Source organism: Agelaius phoeniceus, chromosome 6 (assembly GCF_051311805.1).
Source record: "Agelaius phoeniceus isolate bAgePho1 chromosome 6, bAgePho1.hap1, whole genome shotgun sequence".
NCBI lineage: Eukaryota > Metazoa > Chordata > Aves > Passeriformes > Icteridae > Agelaius > Agelaius phoeniceus.
In genome coordinates, this window is record NC_135270.1 from 25678887 (window position 1) to 25691768 (window position 12882).

Below are 12882 nucleotides of genomic sequence, written 5' to 3' on the forward strand. Positions count from 1 at the left end.
TGAACATGTTTCCTGAAAGAAGAGGAAAATGTGTCACAAAATACAATCAGGGATCTAGTATTTAAAAGCAAGATGTACTCAGAGAACTATTTTTTGCTTGATTGACCAATTAAAATGGAAATAATGCTTAGCTAATAAGGATAAAAACCTTAAACTGTATTTAAAGTTTGCTCCAAGTACTTTGCTTATCCTTTAACAACGTATTCATGGTACTTTTTATTTGAGTACAGAGATGTCTTTTGGCACAGATCCGTGATCAAGATGATCTATTTTCCGCTTAATCAAACCAAAATAATCTTCCAGTGCTGTGTTAGGATCTGGCCTGTGGCATGAATGAGAAAGTGGTATAGCAAAATGTCACAATATTGATTGCAATTATTAACTTTAAGGAAGGGTCATATAAGATGTCTCAAGCTCTGAACTCAGCGCTGTGAACGGTTCCTGATGAGATTAGCGATAAAGATGTCAATGCAGCAAGAGCTCTGAGATGATGTAGTGTGCTTACAGGGCACTGTTCAACAAGTGGGTTTGGAAGTGGTCTGACAGTAACCATTGCATAGGGCTGGCAGTTCCTCTTTGGGTAGAATGCAGTTCAGAAGAATGGATGAGATTAATCAATTCTTTCACATCGTGGAGGTAAAGAGAGGATTGGCATTCAGTTTTGAGGAAGGTTCCATAAACTTGAAAGACAAATGCTTTTCATACACTTCATACTATGGCAGGAAAAGAAACTATTCTAGGAATATGAGGAGAACTAGAGCTTTAAGACCTGCAGAAAACTCATGTTGTGTGCATGATGATGTGTTTGTGATTGAGTTAATCTCAATTTAAAATGTTGAAGTAGTAAGAATTAAATTAAATATTCTTAAATATGAATGGTAAGGAAAAATGGCAATTATTACATTTAAAGAATTAGGAATATTTCTTAAGAATCCTGTGGTACTTTTAGAACACCTGAATTAACTGGTGTTAAAGTCTCTAGGACATGCAGCTAGGACTTGATATCAGCCTTGGCAAATCTCAGTCAGACTGTACTTTCTGTAGCACAAACTGTCTTTAAAATTGATTAAGAACAGTCAAATAACTGAGGAACAATTTAAAAACACAGTGTTTATGAAGTTTGACAGTAAACAAGAGTTTCTTTCATGGCACCGTCCCGTTTAATTCCGTACGGAAGGAGGCTCTGCTAAGGCCGCTGCCGACAGACACGTGCTGGGCGCTGGTGCGCTGCAGAGCGGCGCTTCCAGCCGGATGCCGAGGAGCCGGGCGCTGCGGGCCGAGTCCGGCAGCGTGGGCTGAGCCGTGAGAGGGGGCGCAGAGGGTGGCGCTGAAAACGGGAGAGATCTGCTCGGAGTTCCGGTGTAGGTGCAACCCTGAGAAACTCGTCTGGTTTTGCTAATTCAGCTATGGACTTCGAAATATGTTTTTCAGAGCATCTCTCTTGATAATTTCGAACAAATAGATAATCCCAACAATGTTGCAGAGAGTAAAATTATTTCAGTAGTTTCAATGTGGTATTTTTACTGACAGTTGGTAGAAGCAGCTTATTAAACTGCGTAAGCAATTGGCATGCAGTGCAAACTTCAGTTTTACTCTCTGAATCTTAAAAGCATTAGATGTTTCTTCCAATTTAATATCTGCATAATGGATATGGATGGCAGGATATGCTGCTGCCAGGCAGCTCTCAGCAGCCTCCAACAGGATAGCGTAGACTTGCAGAGCAACGGCGTTTTTCCACTCACGTTATCCATCTTGTGCCAAATATGCTGAGCGTCAGTTTTTGCACAAGACACTAATACAAACTGTGCTTCGGTCCTGTTTTACCCATCTCTGCAGGCCGTGGATCAGGCCTGGGGGTGGAACAGGCAGTGTGTGAATGCCATGTGACTCACCTCGCTCCTGCTCCCCTGCTCTCTTTGCTGGCTCTTGTCCTGCTGTAGCAGTATGGCAGAGGAGTCCTTAGCCTGCCTCCCCCTCTCTCTAATATTTTTTTTTTAATCTTTTCACTAATGTTCCTCCCATTGTAAAGAACAAGATGGAAATTCGTTCTTGAGCCATTGCTGCTGATTTCCTCCAGTCAGGGAATCAGTAGAAGAGCATCATTATCCCTGAAATTTGTACATGCAGCTGTGGAAGACAAAAACTCCCTTCCTGTTCATGCTGGGTATGGTAATTCTTCAGCCTCCTGTGCAGGAGGAGTGTATGTTCAGTCCATTTTTTGGAAGATATTCTCTAAGTATGTTGCATTATTTCCTCTCCTACTTTGCTGCCTTCTCCTCTCCTCCCCCTTGGCTGTGTTTTCAGCTCTTGTGTCTGCTTGCTGATGCTGCACTTTGATTTGCATGTTAACATGGTTGATCTTTGCAGAAAGCAGTTTTAAATGATTGTTCAGTTATTATGTGTATGAGCAAGCTGATGGACACAGGACATTTAAAACTATGTGAAATATCTGAATTAGGGAAATGCCTTCTACACTTCTATTATTTTATCCTTGTTTCAGAAGGGAGCAAACAGTTTACAGCTTTTAGGCTTTGACAGGTTTTAGCACTTCACTGGATTCAGAGTAAAATAGTTCCATCAGACTGCTGTCCTTTACTAACTCCCCGAATTTTCAGCAAGGTTGGGCCTGTGTTTCTCTTGTCAGAGCTGAGCAGGCATCCTCAGCCAGGGCTGTGGGTTTTGTAGAAGTCGGGCACTCCTTCTGTACCTTCAAGTTGCTGAATTCAGTCTTGCTAAAAGGTCAATCATGTGAGCTCACACATTTCGACATTATGAAACAGGGATGTGGGGTTTGTTGCTTGTGAATTTTATTTGGCTTTTTAAAGTTCCAGTTTTCTGTCAATTTGGGAACTTGCCCTTTTTGTTATCTTCTTCTGGGCTAGAGCTACACACTCACTGCGTGAGGCATTGTGCTGTATTAGCTCATCATAAGCAAAACACTTAAAATCATAAGTATACTGTATATCCACAAAATGAAGAAAACAGATATTTTGTTAGCTCAGAATTTCATAACCATGTGTGAATGAAATTTGAGGAAAAATATTCTTCCAGTTGTAGTAAATAGCTGGATTTTTTGGTTTGGTGGTTTTTTTCATCTCTATGTTTAGTACTGTGTCTGAATACTAGTGCTTCAAAACAAAACAAAACAAAAATTCAAAGCATTTGGTATTGTCAAAATGCTTGTGTTATTTTTAACTTTATTTCTCATGTAAGTGCAACTTCTTGGGGCAACCCACTGTCAGCACCTGGCTCTGGTAGAGGTTTCCTGACCATTCCTGTTTCCACAGAGCTTTCATGGTTCAGCCTGTCCCATGCCTGTTGACTTCATTGTCCTCTTCCAAAGAGTGCCTTGTTGGGTAATTTCTTGGAAGTGTGCATATGCTCTTGATCAAGGGGGCTTAGGTACACAGCTAAAGCTTTTTAAAGCTGTCCAAATTTGGGGGTGGTTAGAACATAGGTAAAAATGTCCATTTCTGGTCATGCCTGCAGAAGGTAAAAAGAAGTGTCACAGTGTTTTCACTGTTGTCTACACTAAAGTATAATATGAACATAAATTGTGAATACAATTATTATCCATGCAGATAACATGTATCTTATGCTGCAAGTCACCTGATCTGCTCTTAAATCCTCTTACTGTCAGAAAGGTGCTCAATGGCTCCTGGGAGAAGAAACCTCTTGTAAAATAATTTCAAACTTTAATGGAAGCTAAAATGGAAGCCCCTAAGCCAGAAGAAATAGATCTGTGGCATTTTCTTCCCCTGTAGGGAGTGCTTTCTGATTCTTTTTCAGGTGACAATAATATTGAACAGAAGGACCATGCATCCATGCCCTTCCTGATCCCCACTTTGCACTGACTGTCTCTCACTCAGTTTCAATGCCTGGTACAAAGTGACATGCCTATTGCCTTGAAGTCAGCCGGGAAGCTTCAACCCAAAGTTCTTTTTTGTCACTGTTTAGGAGTGTGTGTGTTTGAAGGTGTCAAAGCACGCGGAATCACATAAATACAGGTTTCTGAGATCTTGCAGTTGTTTGTGAATAGGCTGAATTTTGGTCAGTGGGTTTCTACAAAAACAGTGAAGTCACCTTGCTGGGCTGTAATACTCCTCTGTGGCCAATTTTAGACTGTGCCTGTTAGATAACGCCAATACTTAAAATTCCAAAAAAAGAAGAAGTCCCACTAAGCTTCTGAGCAGTTCCTTATTTACACTAAATAAATGTATCTTTAGGGATTATTACTTTCTCTGGTACGTGCAGCTAAACAACTGTCATCATTTCTGTTTATGATTTTGTTTGTCTGGTAGAAAAGAGTGGTGGAGCAGCTTCGGAAGAATTTGATAGTGAAGCAGGAACAGCCAGACAGTAAATTTCAAATACAGCCATTGGCACAGTCAGAAAACAAACTACAGACTCCACAGCCACAACCACTACAACAGCTACAGCAACATCACCATCAACAGCAGCAACAGTCCACGGCACCCTCTCCAAACGTGATAGGATCACAGGTAAAAAGCTACAATTCTTTTTCTTACTAAAGGTAAAGCTCACTGAAAATTAAAAAAAGGAAAAAGTGCAGAGAGAAAACTGCAAACTTTCACTTATGCCTGCTAGTGTGCCAAATGAATTTCTTCTTCTATGAATATGCAGATATGTGTCTTCGTTTTTTTGGCAAAAATCTAATCTGAGTTTAAAAAACAATTACTGTTTCAAAGTTGAATCATAACCCCACAGAAAACAAGGGTGGCAGTGTATGACCTTTCCTAAAAATAAGTGAAAGTTAAGAAAATGAGCCTGTCTTTTTCCTAGCTGCATGAATGAGTCTGACCATACCTAGTAGGTCTCCAGAAACAGTAAATACTGAACACACTCTGTATGAGGTATATGATTAAAACCCTTTATTTTTAAACGACTAACAAAATGCCCTCTACAAATGCGAACAAAATGCAAGAAAACAGTTCCTTCTTCTTTTTGCTTGGTTCTTTTTAAACAGATGTAGGTCATACCAAATAATACTTACCTGAATTTTCAAAGATTTGTCTAAAAGTATACAGTGTTAATTGTAGAGTTCAAGTTTTAGAAAATAGGGTCTTTATTGGGAAGATGAACTGAATTTTAGTACAGTATAGGATAGAGACATAATCCCAGAACTCAACAGAGAAAGTGGTTTGCTTAAGAGGGGAGTTTCAAGTTTCTCCTGTTCAGATATTTGAATTCACAAAAGTGTGCTAATAAAACAGCTAGAAAATGCAGGGAGGTGTTCTGTAAGAAGAAGTGTATATGAAGTCTTTTCTTCCTGTTGATGCAATCTTAGGAGCTCATGTTTACCTGGATAGGCAGATGACAGAATTCACCTATGAAGTTTGCTTTATGCACATTGCAGTGAATCACAACCACAGCTTTGACCAGTTGTGATTCTCATCTTCCCTTTTTCTGAAAGCAGAGGCGAGAGAAATGGTTGGACTGTTAGTTCTCTTGTTAACTCAGCAAGTTGGTTTGGATGCACTCTAAAATGCATTTGTGAAGCTTAGCTAATTGTAGTTTTGAGAAAAGTACATTGAAGAAATGAAGCAAACCTAACTAAGGAAAATACATTTTGAGCAGCAACATCAATATCAAAGCTGAAAAGGAATAAAGAAGCAAATATTACTGTGTCCTAAAGTATTTATAGGTAAACAATGGATCACTGTTGTATCAGTGATCTCTGTTTCTCAGACAGGAAACATGAGAGCAGCAAGCACAGTTTCATGTGTTTCTCAGTATCTCTCACTTTGAATTCACTCATTAACTTCCAGGTCATCTCCTGGGTTGTAAAAACTGATGTTTTGTTCAAAGTTAAAGAGCCCTCTAGCGAAACAGTCAAAAAACTGCTACACTCTTCTGATTTTGTACTGTATTACATGGTACAGTGGTACTTGGAAAGTAGTTACGAATTGGAAGGCAGTTTGTCCTGTCTCTTGGATAAATAAGCCAGTTTTTATCTGTAACACTTTTCTGGTTTTATTTATATTGTTAAAATAGTGAAGCATCCTCACTTGTTTCTGCATCTAAGGTTTTGCCTCTGCCTTACTGTCTCTCAATCTTTTTCAGCAAAGAAAGGTCAAATACTTTGTCTCTCTATGAACAGTTTGTTCATGCCTGCTTTTGTAAATAACACCTTTTTCTAGGCTGTGTCACTACAGAGAATGTTTTCAGAGATTGTTTTCAGAGCAATCAAATTTAGGAATCCAGGTATATATGCCATAATTAACAGTGACATTTTAATATACATGTGTCCAGTGAGAAGGTCTTTTAAAATTTTCATAAGTAAGAAGCCTGCTGAAAGGTCATATTATTGCAATATTATGTGCAATAATGCAGACTCACTATGAATGAGTTTTATTGAATATTAAGTTGAATATTAATTCAACTTCAGTATGAATTAATGCATTGAATACTTTTTAGAATAAGCAATCTAATTAATACTCAGCAAAGCAACAGGGATATTCAAGCTCTATGATCTTCTCACTGAAGCTGTACTCTGAGTACTTGTGGAGTTAGTAGAACCCCTTGGAAAAGTCACAGTCTTGCATTACATGATTGATTACACCTTTCTTTAAAACATTTATGGTCGAATGTAATGCTTGTGAAAATGATACCACGTTACATCTCATTGGGAAAGCTTGACTAATGTTACTGCATTATGGGAATGGAGCCTCTTGCTTTAGAGAAGGTGCAGCAGAGGTTCATAAGTTTGTTAGATCTCAGCTAAAAAGTTAAGAAAATAGTGTTTCAACAAGGACAATTTAATTATGTCTGGATTTTTCATAAATGTATACAACTGAAGCATAAATTATCCTTTGATTTGGCATTATACAGTGAATTTTTTCACACTTGTGCATAATTAACAGTCAGTGGACATAGTTTAATTATTATGAAATTAGAAGTGTGAAAGTAAACTCTGTTTTTGTTTAAGGGAACAGTATTGGTGAAAATGCTGAAGCAGTCAACTGGAAATATATTATTTTATTAAAAAAAAGATAAAGGTCTTGTATGATTAAAGTCAAGTAGTCTAAATCAGGCATGTTCAGAACACAAAGACTGCCTGATCCCTGGTTTTCCATTTTTTCCTCTGTAGAACACAGAGCTGACATCAGGAGGGAATGGTGGCTATTTAGTACTAAGAGCATTTCATCATGTGACTAAAGCTTTGAAGATGCAGTGCTGTTGGTGCAATGGATTTTTTACACCAAAGTGAAAAGAAATAAGATCATTTGCCATTCTGTCAAATGTCATCTGTCATGAGTTTTCTGTTTGCATTGTGTTCTGGTTTTATATGGAGACTCTCACCTTGTTGCTTTTTGAATGAGATTTGTAAAGTCCATTTGCCTCAGCATCTTTGAAGACAGTATATTTTAAAACTGTGAAATGATAGTTGCTTCAACTTAGGAATTTTGGGCATGATGTACTGAGGCATTTCAGATAAATGCTGGTGTTACATGATTCAAAACCACTCTTTTTAAAACAGCCCAAGAGTAATCATGGTGTCAAACACATATTCCAAAACTAGCCCATTCCACAGAAGTTAAACTTAATTGCCTGCAGCTGGGCAGACTAACAGCCAGCTCTTACAACTTCAGGACAATCCTACTGATGCTCTTAGGAAAGAAAGTTAAATACAAGGTAATTGTATGTATCACTAAAGCTGAGACTGGGATGCCCAAAATAAAAATTATATTTTTGTTTTTAAAAAAGCCAACTTATGAATGTTTCCTCCCCTCTTCCTCTGATTGTGAGGATCACTGTAACTACAGTTTCCATTTGAAAATAGGAGTTTAACTCAGTGAGAAGCTAGTTTGCTGCAATGTTTCATAAACCTCCACCTTACATGTTTGATATTGACAGTGCATGTTTGGAAGTAATATGAAACTAAAAGATCCAAAATACATATGCCAGTGCTAACACTTAATTGTAATTTTCTCAGGAATTTGTTTTGATTCAATCTGCAATGCTGCAGGTGATTAAAACAGACCAAACAGGTGCCTCAGATGAGAATGCTTCTAGCTATCCAGTTTTCAGAGGCATAAGATAATGTGCTTGTCTGAACAGCAGGTAGATAGGCTCAGAGCTGCCTTTTCTTTCTCATGCTGTCTATTGTTTCTGACTAACCAACCCACGTCCTGTCTGATACAGAGTGTCTCTGTCTCTTACAGTGTATTTTCTGTTTCCCTTAGAAAACTGTAACTACAGCTTCTATGATCACCACTAAGACACTACCTCTCGTCTTGAAAGCAGCAACTGCGACTATGCCTGCCTCTGTTGTGGGTCAGAGACCTACCATTGCCATGGTTACTGCTATCAACAACAATCAGAAAGCAGTCCTCAGCACTGATGCGCAGAGTGCACCAGTCAACCTCCAGACAACAAATAAGGTCACTGGGCCAGGAGCTGAGGCAGTCCAAATAGTGACAAAAAACACAGTAACTTTGGTAAGCGTTTCATGTGTTTGCCCTGCAGATATGTGTGGGTTTGGTTAACAAGAGGGCTATTGGAAAAAAATAAACAGTCAGGGTTTCTCACAGAAAGGAGGATAGTAAAGACATGGTGTGAGTCTCCACTAGCTGACATTGCTAAAGTGAGAGTCTATAAGAAAAACATATTCTCTCCATGTGGGTTGTTATTACTGTTTCGCTTTATAGAATTAAATCAGTGCTGTCATCACCTCTGTGTAAAGTTTCCCCTGTTAGTAACCGTAGTCATGGAGCAGTAGTGATTGCTTTGCCCTTACTGAATCTGTATGGCTATGCTCTGCAGAATTCTTACTCTTTTCTTAGGCAAAGGAGATGTCAGACTTTATTCATTTGATCAGTTTGGGTCTTCGTCTTAGGGTTTTTTTGCATGATAAAGTCTCTGATGTTAGACACATCCCTTAAGTTTGCTCACTACCATGTCTTCATTCAGCACGTTTTCAAACACATAAACAGGTGCTGTTTCTTTAAAAACATGTATTTTGGAATACAGATTTTGTGCTTTAGCTACATCACAGAGTCTTTTCCAGAATAGTTAGCCACCTAGAAGTAAAAGAACCAGTGTTTCAGAACTGGATTATATAGGCTTCTTGGTCTGGAAACCAGGCATTATGTAACAACATGACAGGGAAATTTTACTTCTGAAGTAAAGGCTATGGCTTTATTAAATAAAATCCAATTTATCTCTATTTATTAAAATACAGTTTAATGCAGATGGAAGTAATTTTGCTTCCTAATGAGGCATATATTTGTGATCAGAATAGAGAAGACTATTTGGAGTTTTTTCTACTATTCTCTTTTCCTGTGTCATCACTTGCACCACTGTCATCTGTTCTTTGTGTCTGTACTTCATTTCTTTGGTGAATAACTTTGATTTGAGGAGGTAATTCTATTTTAATAGTAATCTATGATTTATGTTTCTATAGCAAATTTCATCCAAAAATCAGAATATTTTCCAGAGTACTAATTAATCAGTACAAGACCTTTTTGAAGAAAATTGCAATCTTATGTGGGTGGACAGAAATACAGGAGGGTCTAAAATAACATTGACATTAATTTCAGAGAATCTCCCCAGGTACTCATGGTAGCTGGTAGTGCTGTTCAGTGGTTCATCATGTGGCAGCTCCATGCAGCTGATTTCAGTTACCCTTTCAGGGAAGTACTTGGGTTTCCTTAAAATCAGATCCTAATTGTTTCAAATGAATGGCCTACTTTTGAAAATTTCAAGTTGTCTATTTAGAGCCCCTCACAGTGTCATTAATATTGCTGAAAGAGTTGTAACTTCCAAATCTTTGCTATTTGCATGAGATGTTCTCTCATTCTTCTGTGTGTCATTCACTATGAAAAGACCATAGCTCATATAACTGAACATCAAAATGTTACTATTTTCTGTCTGTTGTAATGCCATTTTTTAATGATTAAAACAAACACGAGTTTTTATTATCATCAAATGAAATGGTTTTAGATTGCAGAGCACAATAGTTAGTACAGTTGAACTAAAGGAAATATGTCTGCAATTTATGAAGCAAGGTGTGTAAGATCTAGAAAATAAGGTTTAGTTCTGTCTTTAATATATTTCTAATGAGGAACCTCTTGCTATGAAAAATTGTTTACAGAGTGAAAACTGAGGACATCAGGTCTGAAAGTACCTTCAGGATGTTGATTTTGGTGAAAAACTTCAAAGCTAAAGTTTCCTCTTAACCTCTTTCTCATGTTCTTATAGCAGGTTCAGGCTACGCCTCAGCCCATAAAAGTGCCGCAGTTCATCCCTCCTCCCAGACTTACTCCTCGTCCAAATTTTCTTCCACAGGTGAGTATACAGAGAACAAACAATAGAAGGAGGAACTTAATTATAGCATAGATAGAAGAGACTTTTGATGAACATTGCGTGGTGTTTACTGCTGATGTGCTGGAGAAAGCTATTCATCCTCAACAGGTTTGCAGATAATAACGAATTTGAGGGTGCAGTCAATATTCTTCAAGGCAGTGCTGACATGCAGACAGTCCTAGACAGGATAAAGGAAGAGGCCAGCAGGAATTTCTTGAGCCTCAGCATGAGAAAAGGCGGTCTTGTACCTGGAATGGACTAACTCTCTGCACAGGTACAGGCTGGGGACTGACTGGCTGAGGAGCTGCACAGATTAAAAGGTCTTGGCTGACAGCAGCTCAATGAGTGATGTGCCCCAACAGCAAAGAAACCTACTAGCATATTGACCTGTACCAGCAGGATTATAGCCAGGAGATTCAGGGAAGAGATTATCCACCTTTCCTCAGCAATCATGAACCTGAGTCCAATAAACACCCTGCAGTTTTGGAATCCCTGGTTGATAAATTTGAAGCATGGAGCATGGGAAAGAAGGCCACTAAGATAGCTTGGGGCAGCAGGAATATATAATTTGTAAGGAGAGACCAAGGAATCTGGGCTTTTCAAATTTGGAGAAGAGGCTTTGGAGGCACCCTAACAGCAGTGTTGCTTCCAGTATCAGCAAGGAAATAAACAAGAAGCTGGAGGCATAGAAGCAAAGGTGCTTGGCAGGAAAATTAGAGGCAATGCTCATAAATGAGGACAGGGAAGTTTTAGACTGCATATAAGGAAACACTTCTCTCTTTGAGGACAGTTAGGAGTGGAAGAGGCTTGCCAGACATGTTGTGAAAGCTCCATCCTTGAAGTTTTACAAGACTTACCTGGACAAAGCCTTAAGCCAGCCAGTCTGCATTTAGTGATGGTCCTGCTCTGAGCAGGAGGTCAAATTAGAGACCTCCTCAGCCACCCTCCCCTCCACCTGTATGAATTTGTAATTATGAAAGTTGCATATGATGATTATTAATGATCTTGTATGCCATAAGTGAAATGAACCCATGGAATAGGTGTCATCAAAATTAAAGCATCACCCAAGGCCTTAAATTGCTGTAATTGTTGCTTGATGCGCATGAGTGAAAAAAGAAAACATTATATGTCTCTGGATTATTCCCAAGTATTTCTGTATTGCAAGGGAGCGTGGCTTCTGTTTTCAGCTGAGTAGTAAAACTTGTGGTTTGCTTTTTTTTCCCCATGGTTTGGGGAGGACACAGATTGTTTCTTTATGTAAAAAAATATCTTGGATGAACTACTTCATTTGTATGAAGTATGTGATGCTGTGAATAAAAGTAAATATTTTGCAAAGTGAGAAAGGAAAGTAAAGGCTGCTATCTGATTAAGATTTGAGTATGGTGAGATCTGTTGGAATGTGACCTAGTTTTTCATGGTAAAATGCTTTATGGAGTATTGCAGGTGGATAGGAATCAAATAAGGAAAAAAAGAGTTTTATTTTTAAAGTAATGTGCTCTACTTCTGTACTCTGGAATGATATTTTAAGTCCATTGTTAAATTACAAACTTAACAGAGACAGGAAATAAGCAAGTATTGGTGATGGAGTTTTGGAAGATTCTTGTGGCTCTTTTCTTTCTTGTGAAAGAAGAGAAATGGTTGCATTTACCTGTACATTCAGCACTTTCAGTAAGGGATTAATATATAATCTTGTCACTTTTTTTGCTTATCAAGATTGGTTGTGCAGGTATCTAAATAATATAGAGAATTGACAGATAACAGGTGTTTGCTGGAAAAAAAAAAAAATTGTTTCAGGGCACAGTCAACTGTTCATAATTTCTTGGAGGTTCATTACAAAGCCCTGTAACACTTTTAATACGAGTGCCTCAGCTGTGCCTGTAAATATCACATGGATTTTTTTGGCCTGTAAAACCAAGATGTTAATTTAGATACAGATAAGGCATTTGGCAATAAACATTCTGTATAAGTATCTGTGCATCCAAATACCATTTCAGGGAGGGTGACTATATATGCAAATGTTATGGATGGGTTTTATGTAAGTAGGCTTGAAAATGTGGTGCTTTTTTCTCTTAACATACTTAGGACAGTATGCTAAAAATGACGTTATCTAAAAAAATCAAGCAGCCTCCTGCAGATTATACAGGATGAATTGAAAGACTTAGTGAAAAGCTGATCTGAAATACTGATATACAAATCTCTGGGTTTTATTTTTTCTTTTTCTTATTTTGTTTCTGTAGGTTCGACCTAAACCAGTTGCCCAAAATAACATTCCTATTGCCCCTGCACCTCCCCCAATGCTTGCAGCTCCTCAGCTTATTCAGAGGCCTGTGATGTTGACAACAAAGTTCACACCCACCTCTTTACCCAACTCTCAGAACTCCATCCATCCAGTTCGTGTAGTTAATGGGCAGACAGCAACCATAGCCAAAACCTTCCCTATGGCACAGCTCACCAGCATCGTGATAGCAGCACCGGGGACCAGGCTCGCTGGGCCTCAGACTGTACAGATCAGCAAACCAAACATTGAAAAACAGGTACAGATAAAGTGCCTAC

The 12882-nt window shown here is 38.5% G+C and overlaps 1 protein-coding gene across 11 annotated transcripts in view; it reads left to right on the forward strand.

The window, feature by feature from the left end:
* The window catches only part of PHF21A (PHD finger protein 21A), a 132091-nt gene that overhangs the window by 94567 nt on the left and 24642 nt on the right, over positions 1-12882 (forward strand). For 6 of the 11 annotated variants that reach the window (XM_077180150.1, XM_077180151.1, XM_054635652.2 and 3 more), the window contains 4 exons: positions 4302-4502; positions 8208-8462; positions 10225-10311; positions 12567-12863. In XM_077180150.1, the coding sequence (XP_077036265.1) occupies positions 4302-4502; positions 8208-8462; positions 10225-10311; positions 12567-12863 (840 nt within the window). The remainder of the gene's footprint in view (positions 1-4301; positions 4503-8207; positions 8463-10224; positions 10312-12566; positions 12864-12882) is intronic. The other 5 variants (XM_077180154.1, XM_077180155.1, XM_077180158.1 and 2 more) reach the window with 2 other exon arrangements.